This window comes from Lepidothrix coronata, unplaced genomic scaffold, assembly GCF_001604755.1.
Source record: "Lepidothrix coronata isolate B3197 unplaced genomic scaffold, Lepidothrix_coronata-1.0 Scaffold54, whole genome shotgun sequence".
NCBI lineage: Eukaryota > Metazoa > Chordata > Aves > Passeriformes > Pipridae > Lepidothrix > Lepidothrix coronata.
In genome coordinates this window covers 2,718,682-2,739,396 of record NW_016690234.1, presented here as the reverse complement: position 1 = coordinate 2,739,396, position 20,715 = coordinate 2,718,682, and the positions used below count along the sequence as shown (strand labels likewise).

Genomic DNA, 20,715 nt, shown 5'->3' with positions numbered 1-20,715 from the left:
CACCGCCGGGACTGAGCGAGCCCGTCCGAGCGTTTCCCGGCCAACTCCGTCATCTTCACTGACAGCGTCGTGTCGTCCTGAAGACAGGGTAACTGCGCTGCAGGAGCAAGCGTGTTCCACCTGCTCTATGTCACAGAACGCCACAGGGACGCCATTAACCAGCTGTGATTCTGCTCCAAGCTTCTTCATGTATTTTTGGTTTTTTCACTCCACGCCGACATCACATTCAAGTACCTGATTGTAAACGTTGCCACTCCAAGGAAACCACTATGAAATCTATCAATAAATTATGTTCCCGTTTAAGCCCTTTACAACAGAACTACTGCCCCAGCTTTTGGAAAAGTTTTATGTTAAAAATTTAAAACATCTAAAGAAGTCTAAAAAAAATACACAAGTGCACAACAACTTTAAAGGAAAGAAGAAAGTCAAATGAAGGAATTTAGTATCTACTTCTTTCCATTTATACAAATAAAGAACTGTGATTCTTAAATATATAAAACATGAAAACAGAAGTGAACTATTATCAATAAAGACATCTTTGAAAATTCACCTTTTAACAGAAAGTACTTAAATTATAGTACTTTAAAACAATGCTGTGAGCAGCACAGCTCAGCTGTATATTTGCAATCTGACAATTATCTTGCCTTTTTTTGTTTTTGAGGTGTAAGAAACTCAGGAAAAAAATACTCCTTCCATTAACGGAAAATAGTAGACAGAAAGACACTTAAAGTCATCAGCCAAGGATTTTCCAATTACTATATGCTGAGCAGTAGAGAAACAGTAAACATCTACCCTGCCCCACCCCCCCCATCTCTCAAAAATAATGTTTCAGTGCTTTGGATTAAATGATAACCAACTGAATTGATTTTGTCGTCTTGGCAACACTAAATCCAATGTCAGATCTCTTTGTTCTTTTTCGGAATCCACCAGCTGATAGCCAAGCATGTTTATAGCACCTTTGCAAACTTCTTGTACTTTCTTAACTTTCTGAAAGGGAAGAACGCTTCTCCAGGCCTGTGAAACACTAACTGCATCTCGAGACGTGATTTTGAAGGCTTCTTTTTTTTTTCCTGGTCCCTGTCCATGTGTGATATTATAGATCCAGCTTTTGAGCCTGGGGGTCAAATTAAGATCTGCAAATTTGTACATTTCTGAGATTTCTGATAATGGATCTCTTACCAGATCTTCAAAACGGATCATTAAATAGCGATTTTTAAGGAAATTAGGTGGTTTTAGAGTAGCCGTTTCATAAATCTGAACATGACTTCTACAAACCTCTTGCATTACTTTGTATTTGCTGTCTTCCACTTTAGTGCCATTGGTACTCAAGACAATTCCATTGTCACGGGCTAAAGCTTTCACTGATTGTTCCCGTGACTTAACGACTGCCCTGGGGTCACGGACCAGGTGAATAATTTTGAGATTCAGGGATGGGTCAGTGAGAAGAGGGTAGAGGACCTTCAAGTCAAAGAATCGAACTTCCTTGATGACAACATGGCTGTAAGTTTTACAGGCTTCCTCCACCTTGCTGAACGGATACCGTCCACAAAGAGTCTTGCAGGCCATTTCGCTGGTAATGTCAGTGCGTTGAAAAGAGTCACAAGCAGGAGCTGAGCACAGAGCCCGACTCGCTGCCCACTGGAAAAGATCGGATAAGTTTCTTTTCCAAGGCATGTAAGCATCAAACACAGACATGTCACACAGGAAGACCGACCTGACTAAGTCCCGCACTGCCATGTGTAAGACTTTGGCACTGTTCTGAGACATCGTAACCCACACGTGCCATGCTGGCTCCATCAGGTAGAAGACGCTGGGGTGCTGGCTGAAAAGCTGCCCCACAAAAGAAGATCCCGACCGCCAGGAGGAGAGAATGAGGATGTGGACTTGTGATGGTTTCTCCACCGCCTGAGGCATGAAACTACTGTACCGGGCAAACATGAAGAGTAAGAATCCAGTCTGAACAGTAACAAAAAGTATAACGACTGTGCTGGGAATCCGAATCCTTGCCATTCTCACCGAGGAAGAGCAATAAGAAAAGCTGAAAAAGAGAAGGGAAAGGCTGGTGAACCATCGCTCCTGTGGCACAATAACAATAAAACTTACACAATATAAACTCTTGCATTAGTAAAACCTTCCTTCAAATAGGCACTAACTGCTTCCTTAACCAGTTGCACTTGGAGATATTCATCTGCAGGTGACAGCTGTTAGAAACTGAAAGGAAGTAATGTGTGACAGTAAGATCACTGCACAAATAAGCAAATAAGTAAATGTTTGATGCTGAAGAAAACCTGGGGTTGATGCAGGTCAATTCTTGGATTTAAAAAAAAAAAATCTACAAAGTACACAAAGCCCTCAACTTGAATACTGGTAAATACTGCCGAGGGATAAAAAAAAAAATCCTTCTGAATGACTCCACTGTATTTCTGTTTCAGTTTGACACTACAAGGACTTCTATCCCCTAAATGGAGTAGATGGGAGCATCAGTAACTGGCTGCTGAAATAAAAATCATCTTCTTTTCTAATGTGAATGCTGTACCCTGCAGTGGCAGTAGGCTGCTACACCAATTGATGCTTGTGCACAACCCTCTGTTTTTCAAACTGCAGAAGATGGGTGAAAACTCACAACCTGAAGCCACATCTGGCCACACAGGATAAAATGAAAAAGCAGCTGACATGTGTCTTTGGTCTGGAGTGCATATACCCCAAGACTGAATACCCCAAGTTTGCACTTAAGGGAATTACCCATTTGGGAGTTAGAAATGACTAGACATATAGAAATGACATATAACTCCTAGAAAATTTTAGGCATGTCAACCCCAAGTGGAACTGTTTTACTTTGAAGTCAAAGTTCAAGCCACATGCATTCCTCACAGCTTTTAATGAGAGGTTTTTGGCACCTACCCCTTTGTGCCCTCAGTTGTGCAGATTCCACTTGCAGGCAATCAGTATAAGTTAGCAGGCAAGGTATTAGGAAAGTACGAGTCCTCATGTACGCAGATCATCTCCATATTTGCGATCTAGCTGCATTTACACAATTTTTTTCTTGTTACAGTGAGAGAGACATACCGACACACTCTGGACTCTTGAAACCATGCAGACTAGCAAATATATATACACATTTGACATAATAAAATGCATTAAGTTCTTAGTTCTGATTGCCCACAAGAATTCTTCAAGACAATATAGTTGAATACAGTAAGGAGTAAAGATCAAGCACAAGGACAGTCAATGACTTCTGTAAAAGGAATACTGAAGTGACTGTTGCTCCTCAGCCTAGAAAAGAGGCTCCCTACACAGGGAAATCACAATTGGCCTGGAAAGAACAACTGCAAAAACACACTCTCATGACTGCTCAAAACAGGAAAATTGGGGGAATTGAATTAATGATCTCTCATCACAAAACCTTTTTGTATGCTGCATCTTAAAAATATGAAACTCCGCCTCAAAATGCTGTGGCAGCAGAAGTATACAAGAGTTCAACAAACTATTACACTGATTAAAAGTAAGTAATAGAAGAAGAACCTCTCAGGACTCACCAGAGGGTGCTGTTAGGCCAGCTCTTTCAGCACAGAAAGGCAATATGCCAAAACTGCATTGGTTACTAGGTGAAACACTAGTCTGTGACTTGCTCTGCATTGCCTCACCTCTCCTTCTGCCAGTGCCCTCCTCCTTTGCCAAAAGCTCAGCGGCACCACCTGTCCATCCCAAGCTCCTCTCAGGAGAGCCAAAGAGGGGCTCGTTCTGCCTCCTTTCTTCCTTCTTTGCTCCACAGTGGTGCTTCCTTGGCTGCACCTGCCTGACCAGAGCAGGCCTGCTGACCACAGGCACGGGGGAAAGGGCAGCAGAGGGGCCAGACGTCCTTACTGCCACTCCAGCTGCCACCTCAGTGACAAAACTCTAGCAAGCACCTCCTCATAGACTCACGCAACCATTCTGTCCCTAAGTGGCAAGGGAGCTACAACAGGCAGAAAAACAGACTGTGACAGACAGCAATTTGCAGCACAGAGCACTCCAACACCTCTCACGCATGAAGTATTGCAATACTTGGTGGCACCACAATACATGCTTTTGTAAATAATGAATACTGCTAAGCATAAATTATTTTAATAAAAGTTACACTATTATTCCTTTTCTGTGATAGTAGCAGTAGTACTTCTTTTGTGATACTGTTTCTTCAGGGAGAGTTCTGGCAAACAGCAGAATAATCAGAAGTCTAACCATCACAAATTCTTGAGGCACAATCATCTCTTCGCAGGCCAATACAAATGTTCAAAATGTGATCTGAAAAGCATCTGCATATATGGCTTAGTTGACAGTTCTAAGTCAAGCTCTGTCACTGGGCTTGCCTGCTAACAGCTACTAATGGAAACAAGATCCTGGACTAGATGAACCCTGGGACAGTCCCAGAATAACTATTCTTCCATAACATCCAAAGGAAGTTATACAAACTGGCCAACAGAGCAATCATTTTCTTCATGACTTAAACTGCCTCTGATAGACTGCTGAGCTGCAGGGCCACTAGCATCTGCCACTGCTTGCCAAGAAACTAGATACAACACAGAAAGCTATCCAGTTTTACCAAGCAAGGTAAAAATACAGCCAGTGGTAGCAGGGCTTGTTTTCTAAAGAGAGCACTTTTCAGACCCAGAATGGCAGAAAAGAGAGAAAGAAACTGTGTAATGGATGATTATTTAGCTCTTGCTTTCGGGAACTTTTATTCATTTGTCCTGTAAGTCATGTAATGTTGGAATTGAGTAATGAGATCTTTGCAGGTCATCTCTGAAAGGAGTACAGTTTCTAAGTAACTTCCTTTCGGCACAGAATTCAACCTGGAGAAACCTAGTAAATTATCAACAATAAGATTTATAGCTTAAAAAAAAAAGACCCTCCTATTTACACTGCTCAATTTTTTTTTCTGGGATACTAAAAAGATGGTAGAAAGACAGAAAGAAAGTGCCTCACATTAGAGCTGTAAAGAAACATGCTCTCTCTTTGAGCTTGGGACAAAAGGCTGGGATGAAAGACTCCCTCAGAACCAACAGGCCTAGGTCTGCTTTGGGAAGACTGAAAACCCTGGCTGGAATAAAGCAAAATATCTGAGTGAGGAATTATAAATACCTGCTCTCCTACAATGGCTTCTGAGCAACTGAATTTTAACTGTCTTTGTCAGTCTTCCTTGGCCATTTTGAGTCTAAGAAAAGGTCTGGCACACTTTAATTTAAAACAGTTTATGCAGCACTTTTAAACCAAAGTCTTTATAGACTACACAGAAATTACTTCAATTTCATATAATGTTCTCAATTAATTTCCCAGATTGGTCTTTTCCACTGAAAAATTAATACCTTTTGGTAGCCAACAATGATTGTCCTGTATGTTTGTCATACACTACATGCTGACTTTTCAGATCAATCATACAAGATGAATATAAGTATCACCTATGTACTTACGATTCACCAGATGCAGCAGTACTGACTGTAAAAAGAATGATAATGGTAAACGTCATCATGCATTTTGTAGAAATAACAGGAAAATATTTGTGCATGGCATTATAAACAGAGCAAAGATCACCTGAAATTCTACTGTCCCTCATGGAGAAGTTTACTCACTGCATACTTCACCTATAAGACATCACACCAATGCAATCAACCACCAGAATTGCTTCTATGGGCTCAACATTAGGAACACGCTTTGCTGCTCTAAAAAGTAAAATGCAGGAACATGACAAAGCTGGTCAAAGAAAAATGCACAACAATATTACTAGTAATTCTTGCTGTAATCACCCAGCTGACAAAATATCGATTTCCAGTGTTCTTCTGCAGCTAGAAATCACACACCTTCATAAGGCAAAAGGTTACTGTAATGCCAACAATATGCAGATTTTCTTTCCCCATTCAAAGATCAAAGTTCGTTTGGAGGGTGCCTTCTGTAACTACTGGTACTTCAAAAAGTTAAAAGTCTTTCTAATAGCTGGCCAATACTAAATAGTTGAAATTCAAAAGTCTGCTTAATTTTTTTAATAGAACAGTGAAACTGCAACTAAAACAATAAAAGTATAGTAAATGTACTGTAATAATTCTGAATAATAACAATATATTAGAATTCCAGCTGATACTGTTAACTTAGCTTTTGGAAATGTACTTCTTTTCACAATCTAGGGGCAAATGAGGTTGGAACAAATGTTTGTAGGAAATCATCAGGCTGAAATAGTTTATAATACAATTAAACGTACCATGGATTTAATTACATGACCATTAAAGTTCTTTTTTTCAAAAGGTACTGTTTCCTTTGGGTTTTATTTATAATTTTTGGAGTTAGATAAAGTTGTCCAGCCTGAACAAAAAGCAGTGTTGAGGCATAGCCCTACACCACCTGTTTCTCCATGCAGTGCAGCTGAAGATCACAAAGCGTTTTCAGCTGCTAGAATTACTGGTGTTCAAGAAATGAGGTCTGCTTAGCTGCAATTTTTGTTAAGAATTTTTACTATGGCAAAACTGGATTGACAAAGAGACACCTACAGTGACTGAATGCTATTCACTTACTTGAGACTCTGTCTGCAGCAGCACAATAATGTCCTCAAATTCAAACCGTCCTAGGACGAATGGGCTGAGGTGTGCCCTGTGTGCCGCACTGAAGCAACTGTTGCAACTAATAAATAAAGACAAATTCTTCCGACCAGTGTGTGACCTTCATCTGGAAAGAGAGGCTGGACACAACAGAAAAACTGGAAGGGATTTCCCGGAATGATGGGAAATGTTCTCTAACGCACCTTATTTCACGACCTGACTTTAGCAAACGAAACCACTTAACCACCTCAGCCATGTTCTCTAGGGGAGAGGAAAGAAGAAGGAAAAAAACCTAACCAAAAAAAGGTCTGATTTTCGACAGCTTGACCTCTGTCAACAACCGACTACACCTGAACCAACGGCCGCCTCGAGACGGTGCGACACCGGCTCCGCCGCACCTGGTGCTCCCGCTACTTCGGACGGGCAGGGGCGAGGGCGGACGGCTCAAAAACAGCCCCCGGAACGTAGTGCGAGTGCGAACGGCTCGAGTACATCCCCTGAAGCGTAGTGCGACTGACTGTAAGCACCGCTGACACCGGAAAAAACGGTCTGACCGCGACGACGAGTCCTGTGAACAGCCGCCACCACCCCCCCCGCACCAGCCCGCCCGTACCTTCCCGCCGCCACCGCCGCGGCTCCGAGCTGCCGACAGAGACAATGAGCCGCTTTCAGACGTGGCCGAGGCGCCGGGGCAGCGGGAGGAGCCCGGGAAGGAGCCGATCCGCCCCGCTCCCGGAGCATCCCCGGGCAGAGGCGCAGCCTGGCAGAGGCGGCCCCGCCCCGCCCAGCACCGGCTGCCCGAGGGCTCGAGCGGCACCGGCGCCCGCCCCCCCGCACCCACGAGCGCGGCACCCACGGGGACGGCTCGGGCAGCGCCCCGCGTGCCTCGGGCCCGCCTGCCGCGGCAGCCCCCTCCTCTTCCTCCCTCTCGTCCTCTTCCTCCCCCTCCTCCTTCTGCCCCCAAGCCCGCCCCAGCCCCAGGCGCACAGGGCTCGGCGCGGCCGCGTCCCGCTCGCCTCAGGCGAGCAGAACCGGAGGGTCCTGACCCTGCAAACGGCCGGTTAACGAGCACCGGGGTCGTTTCTTTTATCCCAGCTCCACGCCTTAAAAGACTGCTGAAGCGTGGCTCTTAAACGGCCACATTCCCACTTCAATTTATGCATAGGACCTTTATCCATGTGATAAACTGAGAAAATAATTCGAGTTGATTAAGAGGAAACAGTGAAGGGTCAATATGACCTGGAGAGAAAAGAAAAACAAGTCGTAAAACTTAATTGGGCCCCTATAAAGAGATAAAACAAGTTACCTCCCTTTTACCTTGTGTAGGATTTATAGTGAGACAATTTTGTTTAGTTAGATAAATAGGACCTTTCTTGAAATTTATAACTTTGTATAGATAGCAAGCAGACATCTGCAGAGTGTCTGATTCGACAATATATTATGGATGCTTATAGATAACATTCTTGTTAAAAAAACATCTGTTGAATGTCTGACTTAACAATGTGTAATGTTTATGCTTATGTATAATGAATATTCATGAAGTAGCTGGAAATAAATGTAGAACAACTATCTTCTTTGGGTGTGACAGGCGTTGGGAGTTGTTGGACCCCTTCCCTGATCACCCAGTGCTGAAATTGCTTTTATCATATAATAAATTCTGATTGGAAAAATTGCCCGACTGGGTCTCTGTTTCTCACATCCAGATGCTTACTTTTTCTTCTTACAGAATCACTTACAGAACTTTGATTAATCCTAGCAAGCCACTGTGTCCCTCCTCAGTGAAGAGCATTTAGGTTGTTCTCTGGCATATGTGTACACATAAGATCTGTGTAGTAGCACTGTGGTGGATAGCACTGGTTTCAGATATTTTTTGTCATTTTATTTTGGGTCGCTTAGAAAGCTAAAGGAAGAGTCCTCGCAGACAGCCTTCTGAGAAAGGCTCTTCCTTCCTCAACCTCCCTTAATGGTACTTGCAGCAGATCCTCAGGTATATTTTTTCCCTGTAGTTCAGTTTATTGCTACAGCTGAAAAATATTATCTTTTTTCTATTGCTTGGTTACTTACAGAAGTAGAATGTCTCTTCAAGCTTGAGAAAGGAGTCAGAACTATGAACCAAGAACTATTTTCAGTATAACAGTGATCCAGGAAGTTACCACAGCAGAGGTATCACAAACAAGTTTTTTTTCCCCTGCTGTGGTCACACTTGCCTTTAGGGCTCCATTTACCCTGCATTCACTTACTAGCTGCAGTCATGAAACACACCTCTTTCAAAAGAAATGGAGGGATTGTTTCAGGTCATACTAAACAGTTACATGCCACTGGCAAGCAAATAACTCTTTAACTTATATAGTTCTCCACTTAAATTACTGTAGAGGATTTTTTTCCAGCTTTCTCTTTCTAAAGGAAAAGAGAACATAAGAATGTTTTAATCTGTCTTTCCTAAACCAGACCTATTCTCCATTTTTTATTTCACATGCATTCACTGAACTGTTGCTCTGAGCAGCATCACTTGTCATAACTTAATGTGAAAGGCTACAATAGGAGATAACAGCGAGACAGGAATTACTGAAGTCTCCCAATACTGTTGTTTGCTGGCACTAGTCTCGTCCATGTTCCTGTTGTTACCTTGAACAGCTTTCTGTTCAGCCTGGAGGAAGACTGTTACACATTCCAGTTTTGTCAGAGTACAACATTCAAACCCTTAAAATGAGGTCCTGTGGCCTCTCCAGAGATTTCTACCCCTTTCTTATGCCCACCCAAATGCTTGTGCAGGCACATAACAAGTTCATTCAGGGAACTGAGTCATCTGAAAAAGTGATTATATTTGGTAAATATCATCTTCATCAGGTGATTATATTTTTTATCAGTTCTAAGCTATTTAAGTTCTGAAAGTAGTTATTCACTTGCTTTGGAACTCTAAAGCTTCTCTGGTAGTATTTTTTGTTACTTTTCTTTCAATAAATACCAGGCTTCTCTGTTTTACTATTCACAATTCACAATTAATGGTCTAGTGCTACAGTAATAATGCCAATAGTAAATGGTTGTGCAAACCTTGCAAACGCTATCACCCACAACCCAGTTTCTCACATCAACCTTGAATTTATCCATCATCCAATTTAATAACTAAATTGCTGAGCATGTATAGACACATAACTGTGGCTGTACTGTGACAGGAGTGTCTCTGACCTTAACTCATCCATACATTTTTTCACATTCCTCATATTTTGTTTCATTTCATAGTGTACATAAATGCATGTACAAACAGCTCTGGACAGAACTCTAAGTAAGAAGTGAATTAATTCACAAGACAGTAAAAACAGTTTATATTGTTACTTTTAGCATATTATTTTCAGTCTTCAAGGTGTAGCAAAATTAAGATAATGCAAAAGCAGACTCATTGCTTCCTACTGGCTTTTAAAGCACGGTCAAGTTGCAAAAAAAAATAACTAAGCTCTTCTTTAACTCTTAATTGTCAAAAAAATTAAAATTTTCAGTTCCAAAGCAGTGTTCCCAGAAAAATTAGATGAATGAACATGTATTTAAAAAGGAAGCACAAACAGAGCATACTTGAAACATACTTACAAAATTCTGATCTTCCAAAGTAAAAAGTGAATAGAGAATAAAAGCAGGTGACTATTTTTGAACTGCATTTCGTTAAAGTGTTCTCAGGCATCTCCTCAGGACTGGTGCTGTTTGTAGGATAGTACTGGAGAGACTGGCAGAACTGATGATACTGGAATTGTAGTCAACACCTGATTCTGGAACAAAAACATCTTAATCCTACCAAACACCCAAAGAAAGATAAGGAGGATGCTGACATACTGGATCCAGGCAAATTTAATAATTTCCCAGAATCCTGGCTGATATTTAAAGAAAGTCAAGGAGTGTTAATGAAGAAGCTTCTGATTGCAATAAGCAAACAAAGGAACTCAGAGGCAGAAAGGCACAAAATCCATTAAGATATCAGTTTTTGTAGCAAATGCAAAGCCTCTGAGCCACAGAAACACCTAAAAGCCTTTTACCACAGTAGGTAACAAAAGCTGCGGAGAATATCTGTCCTAGAAAACATTTAAACCAATTCTGGGTAAAGTACCTATTTTGTGCCTGACTCACCAGAAAGTTGTTATTCGTAATAGTCAGGCAGGTAAACAAACCTCATTAAGAAGTATGCTCCATACAGATTCTCTTAAACACAGGCTGGTTCTTGTCTGAGAAAATGAGCAAAAACCCAATTAACAAAGTATTATTTTGCAAAAAAAAAAAAAATCAAGTCTGCTTGCATGTGTAACAGATGTAACCCCTCCACTGTGGGGGTTATTATTATCTTGCATGCATATTTCTAATGATGTGCTTTAGGTCCCAGACTACAGTACCGTGCTTTGCTAGTGGCATCCGTTGACAGACTGGGACAGCAGGTGCTGCATGAGCAAAGCAAGATTCACTAAGAATATTCACTGAAAATGGCTAAGAAACTGCCTTAAAGGCCTGTTTAGTAAAGCTGAAAAGCAACACGAGTTCCCAGTAGAGAAAGGCAGAAAGTGGTTAGGCAAGTAGAACAAACAAATCTAGAAGAAAAGAGTTTTCACTTGGCCTGTATGTGAAGGCCTAAATAACGCAACCCAATTATGTCACAGTTTATGCAGTTTTCAAAGGATATAAAATAACTTCCACTGGATAATGAATAGTGGCATTAATGATAAATGGTGTATCTGTTGCTCTTCCTGTCATCCATACAGGGCTGGGATCTGAAAAGACTGTTGTCACTAAAATGGGGAAAGGAAACATCCAGGTTAAGGGGCTTTTAGGTCTTAATACAGGACCCAAATACCTCACAAAACATCTGCCAATATGCAAACTACTACTACTGTCTTGTAGTTCACAGCTGCACATTCAGGCTTACCATTTCTATCCCAATATGCTGCAATGATGTTTGTTAGATCATAGTCACTTGCAAAAGGACTTGTGCCATTGACCACAGACACCTGTTACAACAAGGAGACACTTGCATTATTTGTCCAGTCTTCGAGACAATAATTCTACTGAGTTTCTTACACAAAATAACCATGCCCTTGAGGGAATGCACATAAACATCAGACTGAACATCTTGGCACAATAACCTCTTCCCTCTTTTAGCCTAACAATAAAACACCGGTTCCAAAGTTTTAGGGTTCACTCTGTGCAGGATTACAAATAACCAAGGTGTCACCTATGATACCAGGAGGATAAAAGGGGAGGGGAATTGATGGGGAAGGGAAAAACATTTCCTCACATTGTATCTGGTATCCAGTCCACAATGGTTAAGTAATTGCCTCTGGTTCAATTTCAGGTCTCCATTCATATAGAGCCCAGACCCTGGCACAGGAGAAAAAAACTGAAGAAAAGCCATGCTCTGCATCACAAATGTTGACATTCTCTGAAATAGTGAACACAAGAGAAGAGAATTTAGGCAGGGACACCCCCCCACACACACATTTCTACCTCTTTGTATCTACAAATTTTCTACATGGATTCGATATTTTTCTGACTCCCAAGTTTCAGATCATTATATTGGTCTAAACAAGGGAACACCAAATAAAAACTATTTTTATTTTTTTCATGACGTGATCTACCTTAGTTATTGCATACAAAGTTCCACAGGAAATTCAGTCCAACAGTCTGTGGTTAATGACAGTATTACATGTAAAAAGCAGCAAGATGACTGAACACATTCCTTGTAGACACACTTTAAAAAACTCAGCAATCAAAATCAAGACTCCTGCTCTGCAATAAGGACCAAATAAAAAAGTTCCTCAGCTCTTATCAACCACTCAACCTGAAGGAAAATTTTCACATTTACAGTGGAATAGAAGTCTTGAATATTGCAACTCTGTGATACTAATCACTGATCTAATACTTCAGCCCAAATTTAGGACTTTTGGGCCTTTATTCTGGGCCTCACAGGTTTAAGAAGTTTTCTACACCACTTGTCTACCTGCAATCAGCAAGTCTCTTGGATAAGCTCAGCCTAATCTCCCTAGAAAAAACAACTTCTTGTCTGCGTGGCTGCATCCAACCCAGCTCTATATTATTGCTCCTTTAAGATGTATCCATGGGTTCTTTGCACACTGGAGTTTTACTTGTTGCTTTAGGTATTAATTGCACTGCCACTTGAGATACAACAGTAGCAGAATTGTATTGTCTTGTCTTCCTGTAATACTTTCTTCCTCCTCCCTGTTACAAGATACAGAAGATCCTGGTAGATCATTACCAATGCTTCAAGAGTTGTTAAGGAAGCAAAATATATGGAGTTTTAGGCTGTTGCAACAGCCTGCCTCTCCACCTCAGAAAACTAACTGGTTATGTCAAGACACAGTAGTATGTAAGAATGCACATCCTTCTCCCCACTGCAAGACTATCAGTTATTTCCTGGTGCCACCCACACTGATACTCACTGTTGTGCATTTCTGTCTTTTATGCTGCACTACAACCCAAGAGAGTACAGATCTTAAAAAAAATTTAAAAAAAAAATTTCTAACAAAGCGTATCAAAATACGCAAGCTACAGCTAGACTAGGAATGACTCAGCAGAGGAGAAAATTAAATATTTGTTAGTAAAATAAATATATTTTAGATAGAAATTTCAAATGTGAAAAGTTTCTTTTCATCCTTTGTATAACCACTACTGGAATATTACACTGGGTCTATACATCACAACAAACATAACTAAAAATGCTCACATAAAGCTGGTAGGAAAAGAGTAGAATCAGCTGAATGCCAAATACATGCTCTGTAGGTTGGAGTGGAAGTTCCAATTCAAAATGCAACTGATCCATCTTGCCATCTTGATTTTTGTCTTCTTCTCTAGTCTAAAATAATATGATTTTTTAAAAATACAGGAATTTCTGTTAGAAAGAAAAACAGAAAAGGTAAAACCCCAGGGGACCTCCACAACTGCAGTATGCACAATCAAAGGAAGCAAATAAGCTGCAGTGTTACGAAAGAAATAAAAAGCTTCTTGACTTGATAGACCAAGAACTAGAGACAAGGAAGAAGCCTGCAATGTTGTCTGTTATAAAACATCTCATATGCCCCCCCAGGAGGGGAAAGCTCACTAGACTCTTCAAAGTCTTTTCTGCCCTACACCATCCTGACCACCTCCCCTGCATCCTACAAAGCATGCCTTAGTGCTGAATCTTCTGTCAGACCCTGTACAAATATGACAGGTGGTCAGGCTTTTGCCTCCTGCCACTGCAGCATGCCTCTTAATGACCTCTCTACTCCAATTCCTGGCTGTGAGCCAAGGCTTGCTACACCTCCGTGCCACAAACGCCCAGTACCTCAGCTATTTGCAAGCATAGCAGGACTCCTAACAGAGGCAGACGGAAAAATAACTGCCACTGTGGAATCCCAGAAGGAACAATGACTGCAAGGCAAAGGCTATGTGCTTTAGGAAGCTCATATATGCTTCCAAAACTAGGGCCTACCTAGCGACCCATGCAAGTTCACATCATGATAAGCCATGTGGCCAGGGGAGGAGAGCACAACTGATTTGAGGGAAGTAAACTGACGTGTTCATGCAAACCACGAGTGGTGCTTAGGGACATGGTTCAGAAACCGGTAGTTTGGTTAATGGTTGGACTTGATGATCGTAAAGGTCTTTTCCAATCTAAGTAATTCTATGATTCAGTAGCACTGAAGAGGGAGTTAAACGGGACTCGTTAAAAATCACTTCTCCCAACTGGATTCTGATGTGAGGCACGAGGTTATGCGTGAAGCTGCTGTTCCTCGAAGGCAGCAGTGCCCACTCACGCCCCGAGCCGGCTGCCCCACTCTGCAGCCCCGCTTCTCGCCGCTGCTGCCGGGCCCCGGGCAGGCCTACCGCCAGGAGCGGGACTCGGAGCCGGTCCTCCTGCAGCCTGTTGAACGCTGGGAACGTGCTCCACGCCAAGAAGCTGCCCGGGCTGGGCCCGATGGTTGCGACGAGGAGAACCTCGTACCGGAACCGCACAGTGGGCTGCTCCAGGTACGTGCTCTGCTTCAGCCAGAAACCTGAGGGCAGAGACAGCACGAGATTTCAGGGCCGAGCCGGGCCCGGCCGAGCCGCGTGGGGTCGAGTGGCGCTCACCGTGGCTCCGGTAGGCCACCAGCAGCGGCGGCACATAAGTGAGCGCGGTGATGAGCAACAGCGCCAGTGCCGCAGCGGAGCAGAGCCCGGCCCGGTAGCGCGTGTAGAGCGCTGGGTGCGAGAACAGCTCCACGCCGGCCATGACGAGCACTCCGCACGGACCGCGCTCCCGCCGCGCACCAGCGCGGACTGACGGGAGCCGCGCCAATCAGCGCCGAGGGGCCGGGCGTGCCAGCCAATGAGCGCACAGCGCCGCCCCCGGGGCCGCGGGCCGCGTGAGGCGGGACAGCGCCGGCGGCGGGAGGGGCCGCGCGGTCGGGGCACTGCCGGGGCACTGCCGGGCCGGCCCAGCCCGTGGCGCGGTCCCGAGCGCCCCGGCAGCGCCGTGGGCGGGGCTGGCGGCGGCCTCACCACCGGCCGGTGGCTCCGCGCCGGATGCCACAGCCCCGCCCCGCGATCCCCGGCCGGAAGCGCGGCGGGCCGGGCGGTTGCCGGGGAACGGGCGAGCCGGAAGTCCCGCCTGCCGAGCCGCGGCTGTTGTTGTTGTGACAGGGACCGTGACAGCGACAGGCCCGGCACGAGCCCCCGCCCCCCGCACACGGGCCTCGCCGCCGGCTCCGCTTCCCGCCCGCCCGCACCATGAAGTGGATGTTCAAGGAGGACCACGCGCTGGGTAAGGGTGGGCCCGGGCCGGGCGCTGCCCGCCAGCGGCCCCGCCGCCCTCCGTCTGCTGTGTCGCCATCTGCCCCGGTCGGCTCCCCCAGCCGCTCGTCTGTGGGCGGGCAGCCGCTTGCGGCCCTCGCCGAAGGGTGGTGCGATGCCCGGGGATGGCCTCGCCGAAAAGCTGAAGATCCCCTCGGAGGGTGGGGAGGTGGCTGCTGTCCTCGCAGGCTCTCGGCCCTGCGGGCGCTGCCCTCTCGGCCTGTGACGCCGGCAGTACTATTCCTGTGCAGTGACTAATTATGAGTTTTGTTCACAGAGCACAGATGTGTCGAGTCGGCCAAAATCCGAGCCAAATACCCCGACCGTGTCCCGGTGAGTAACCGAGCCAGCTTCCTCAGAGTACTTAAAGGCAAAGGCAGATAAGCTGTTTCCATCCTTCACACACTCTGATCAGTTCCTACTAAGTAAATTAATGTTCCTTCTTGTATCCTTCGGTGTTTTAAAGAAGCCCCAAACATCTAACTAATCCAATGTTCCCTTCCCTGTCCCAGTGTATATTGACAAATAAGCAAGAGTGCCTAACTATAAACACTTTCCAGGTATTTTAATGATTTATAAGGGTCCTGGTTTCTTCTCATGGCAATTATATCCCAGCAAACATCTTCATTATCTTGAGGATTCATTCTGTGCCTGATCCTAAGAAAGATTATGAATTCTTTAAACCTTGACAATCTTCCATCCTGGATATATGAGTTAGATGATATTCCCTCTTGTATTCCATGCCTATAACCAATCATCATGGTGAATCTCCTCATGCAAACACTGTTTGAAGAGCCAGTACAAGTGGTGAGCCCTCCTTTCTGCATTAATACCTACCATTCTGTTAAATAGTGAATGACCTCTCTTCTTCACTCCACAATCCCTTTTATCATGTTTCAGTCTGTGAAATGACCACACTTCACATCCTTATATAACAGCTAGCAACTTGTCCACATTCTCAACTTACTTGCTCATGTGTAAAATGTCCCACATCCCATCTGACCATGGGCCAGTTAGTGCTACTCCTGCCTCACCTCTTGGTGAGTAACTTCTTCATTAGCACAGCCCAGAGAAGAATCTATTCCTGTTGCCTTTCTCTGCTGCTCAGTTGCACTAGTTGTCACAACATTGTCTCCAGTTGCAGTCTGGCGAGCTGATATGATCCGTCCCATCCTCTCCTGCCTGCCTGTCCCCTCATATATGGACTGCAGCATCCTTAATGACCATACATCTCCACAGATATCCATTCATCTGCTTCAAGAATACCCTTCTTAACCATAGGGGGAAAAGAGACATAGAAACTCTCAGTGAGAGACAGAATTACATGCTGCTGTATCAGGAATGGACAACAAGGTGTATGTAGATACAGGAATTAAATCTCAAATTGCAGTGTAGTGCTTTGTTTGGACAGGTCCATGTTTTCTGCTTGATGATTCAGATTGAGCCATGTACCTTTCATAAAATAGTTGGTACCAGTTTAATAATTAAAGGTGTTTTTCGAACAATGTTTTAAGGGGAACACAGAGCTAAGGAATGGAGGCACTGGAACCTCTTGTAAAACTGATTTCTCCACCTGCTGCATTTTTCCTTCAAGAACTAGCCTGTATGGAGCAGTAAGCATCAGGTCTTTTCTACAAGTAATGCTTAATTCTCCTTTCCCCTGTGTCTGCTGCTTTTTTTTTCATTTTGTTTGTGGCCATCTTGCTCTTTCCCTCCTGTAGTCTATTCCTGATTTCCTAAGGTATGATGAAAGATGTTCTAATGTCAGTTCAGCATAATTCAAAGGTGGCCTCACCAGTACCAGTGCAGGATCACCTCTTAGTACTTTGCCTAATGCAGCACAGGATGCCATTAGCATTATTTGCTGCCAGGGCACACTGCTGGCTTATTTTCAACTTTGGGTCCACATTGCAATGGTTTCCTGTCGTCAGTGTACAAAGTTAAATGACACATGTAATTCCCTGTCATGGGTTTCTTTTGGCCATAATGCAGCTTTTTACCTCATGACTGTCAGCCTCAGATACAGGAAGTTTTGAGCCATTGTGTGTATGAATGTAGGTTTTAGTGTAGCCGTAAAATCAGGTTTTACGGTACTGAGCCAGTTCTACCTCTCATTTGGTTGCAGTCAAGAAACCTTTTTGTTCCTCCCCTCTGCTCACTGTTGCCAGCCTGTGCCAGCAAGAGATTTACCCAGGCTGTCTGTTCATACCAATCCTGACCTTCACACTTGCACTTTACAGGTCATAGTGGAGAAGGTCTCAGGATCTCAGATTGTTGATATTGACAAGAGGAAGTACTTAGTTCCATCTGACATCACCGTGGCCCAGTTCATGTGGATCATCAGGAAGAGGATTCAACTGCCATCTGAGAAAGCAATATTCCTCTTTGTAGACAAGACTGTCCCACAATCCAGGTGAGAGGCTATTCACGTAGCATTCAGAACCATTTCAGCAAACCTGTGCATATCAGAGGGTCAGTAACACCATTCTTTGAGGCTCGTTTGGTGGTTTTAGGAGGTGTTTGGTTACATCTTCATATCATTGTGAAAGGGTTTTTCCTTATGAGTTTGATAAACATTTTTTGAGCCAGGCTTAAAGGAAAGGTGACTGAAAACTATATTATAATTTACTTCCATGGCAAAAGGATGAGCTTTGCAGTTATGATATCCTTGGCTGAGTGCAAGAACACATACATCATCAATCTCAAAAAAATTATTCTTCTCAATGTAACAAAAAAGGTGCACATTAAATATTTAATAGCAAATGTCATAAATTATTCTAAAAAACCCAATAACTTGTCAGCTTACAAAGAAATTATGTTACAGACTAGTTGCTGTTACTTTTTTAAAAAGTTAATTATTTTCATCTATAAACAAAAAAATGCACAATTGCTATAGAAAGGTTTTTCACATTGCTTTTATATAGGAGTAAGTTTCACTGTTGTCTGCTACATACAGAATATAGCAGAAGCAGCTACTACAGCTGCTTTCTACAGGAGATTTTTTTAACAGCATTTGAAGAAATAGTAAGTCATGTTGTTACATGGCTTAGATGTAATAATATTCTTATTACTTACTTGTTGTAACAGTAACAGTCCCTCCAGGTAACCCGTCCAGACTCAGGAACATTTTTTATTTACTCTGTGATGCACAGTGGGGAGAACCATGACAACCATCTTTTTCTACTTGTTTTGTTTTAAGAGTAAAAGGAATGCCTGTATGTCATCTTCATAACAGGACTGTAGAACTGCTAGGAACAGGACAGGCAGACACATTGTCTCACATCACATGTTCACTATGAGGTGTCACATCTCAACTGGAAAAACAGGGCCTTGAACCTTCAATATCAATGTAAAAATGATAACTTTTTAACAGATCAAATATCCTGTTAATGGCTCTGCTCATCTCATAGGCTGAGTTTATTACATAAACTGGATGAGGAGAGGAGGATGTCAAGGGTTAGTGATCTATCTGCTACTCACCAGTTCTCTTCCATTTCAAGCACTGCCTCCAAATCCTCCCAGCTCCTCTCTTGGGTAGAACGACATGGTTGTTTTCCCTGTCGCTCCCATCCGCTCTCCACCTTTCAGTTCATGAGCCTTTTCTCAGTCTTGGGAAGCTGGAGAAAGGTGAGCTGAGGAGGAACCATTTGTGCACCTGACTGATGTCAGCTGCCTGTTCCATCTGTAGGTAAATGGTTGCAGCAGTTGTACTGGCCAAGTAATTGCTTGGGTTTCTTTTTGGTTTCAAAATACAGACATTGCCCTAAAGACCACAACTGCTTAGACTGTGAAGGGCCACATGCATATTAAGTTTAAGAAATTTTTTATTTGATCAAATGTTCAAAACCTCAGCCACTGAAAAAGCATTAGTTTCCAACTAAATTGTAATTTATTGCTCACATATTTTGGTACCAGCACTATTTGAAGTCATCACTTTTTGACAATATAGAAAACAAAGCTTTTGCCCCCCAAAACAACCTGGACCTCAAAGAAACAGTCCAAAAAAGAGACTGGCTGAACATTCAGAACTATACCAGGTGGAGGGAGGAATGAGGTTGCTCACACAAGAAGCAAGACATTAATGCAGCTGCATTCAAGTACTGTCAGGCCATTAATCCTGGTATTAGTCACAGCATCTAATGCACGGTTCAGAACCTGAAATACATTCAATGATTTATTTCCAATAAAATAAGGAAGCGTTCTGACAAACACGTTTGTGAAGAATTATCAAAAATTTACTATGCAGAGAGCCCAGGATCATTTTGCTAACTCAAGAGTCAACTGCTTTTCATATATCCTCATTTTTGCATTTTAATTTATAAACAGATTTATAAGTTTTAGCTTTTATTACTCCTTGTTTATGCAAGGTTCTAACTGCTAATATTTGCAACTGTCATGAGCCAAGCAAACCATTTCTCTTTTTTTCCCCTTGAAGCTTAACTATGGGACAACTTTATGAGAAGGAAAAGGATGAGGATGGATTCTTATATGTTGCCTACAGTGGAGAGAACACATTTGGTTTCTGAATGGTGGGTCTTGGATACTATACCATCCTGCTGTGTATCTTGTAAATAGCTGATCATTTTCTGTTCGGATGTCCACAGAAGTTCCTTCTATATACATGCATTTGTAACTGGATTTATTTCTTAATATATTGATAGATCTTGTTTTATTAGACTGTTAAATTATAAAAAAAAAGTTTTGTTGGTTTTGTGCATTTTTGGTTTTTTCTCATGGCTATGAATTCCCAGAGCCTCACTTCTTCAGAGGATACATTTGATGACATTGATAAAATAATAAAGCAAAGTAGTTGGGCTACTAAAACATGAAGAGAAGAACACACATTTATTCTGTTTTGAGGTGTTAGTTTAAGAAAAATAAAACCAATAAATTAGTATTGGGAACACTGGATTTGCTAGCTTCTAAGCAGGACCAAGATGCTGATCGTGTTGAATTGAGCCAGTATGTTCCTCTTTCTCAATTAACAAACAAGTACAATAAAAATTCCTGTCACAAACAGGCAGTGCTGTCATTTCTTTACCCTAATTTTGTCCAGAAAGTTGCATATCACATTTACTAGATGCTATACAGCTGATATTACTGATATTACTTACTAGACACTGTACAGCTTCTCAGACTGTAGTGTGGCTGATGATGCAAGGAAGAAACAAGGAGCTCTTTGTAGGTTCCAAAACCAAGAACTTCAGATCTACTACATCTCATCAGGAAGAGAGCTAAGCTGGCCCACAGGCTATCAATGGATGAGTAAATACCATGGACTCTGGAGAACAGGGCCCAGGTGTCAAAAGCACAGCATGTAAGGGAAGGGCACCTAGGTGAAGGAATT

General features: G+C 43.0%; 3 protein-coding genes across 7 annotated transcripts; 1 reads left to right on the top strand and 2 right to left on the bottom strand.

Annotated features, from left to right (window-relative positions):
* Positions 1–57: 57 nt before the first annotated feature.
* LOC108497986 (carbohydrate sulfotransferase 5-like) lies at positions 58–10,254 on the bottom strand. 5 transcript variants are annotated; one of them, XM_017816194.1, is made up of 2 exons: positions 10,146–10,254; positions 58–2,038 (listed from the first exon to the last, which is right to left on the bottom strand). In XM_017816194.1, the coding sequence occupies exons 1-2, from the start codon at positions 10,211–10,213 to the stop codon at positions 829–831; spliced, it is 1,278 nt and encodes a 425-aa protein (XP_017671683.1). In that variant the 5' UTR covers positions 10,214–10,254; the 3' UTR covers positions 58–828. The 5 variants fall into 5 exon arrangements, with proteins under 5 accessions (XP_017671683.1, XP_017671684.1, XP_017671686.1 ...); XM_017816195.1 differs by lacking the exon at positions 10,146–10,254 and adding an exon at positions 8,628–9,534; XM_017816197.1 differs by lacking the exon at positions 10,146–10,254 and adding an exon at positions 6,962–7,148.
* TMEM231 (transmembrane protein 231) lies at positions 9,863–14,836 on the bottom strand. The gene is made up of 7 exons (XM_017816198.1): positions 14,667–14,836; positions 14,421–14,590; positions 13,279–13,407; positions 11,833–11,976; positions 11,464–11,545; positions 11,221–11,326; positions 9,863–10,430 (listed from the first exon to the last, which is right to left on the bottom strand). Exons 1-7 carry the CDS (start codon positions 14,806–14,808, stop codon positions 10,241–10,243), a joined length of 963 nt encoding a protein of 320 aa, XP_017671687.1. The 5' UTR covers positions 14,809–14,836; the 3' UTR covers positions 9,863–10,240.
* A 336-nt stretch (positions 14,837–15,172) lies between these two features.
* On the top strand, positions 15,173–20,385 carry GABARAPL2 (GABA type A receptor associated protein like 2). Its single transcript, XM_017816199.1, has 4 exons — positions 15,173–15,339; positions 15,646–15,701; positions 17,609–17,781; positions 19,804–20,385. Exons 1-4 carry the CDS (start codon positions 15,306–15,308, stop codon positions 19,892–19,894), a joined length of 354 nt encoding a protein of 117 aa, XP_017671688.1. The 5' UTR covers positions 15,173–15,305; the 3' UTR covers positions 19,895–20,385.
* Positions 20,386–20,715: the final 330 nt, after the last annotated feature.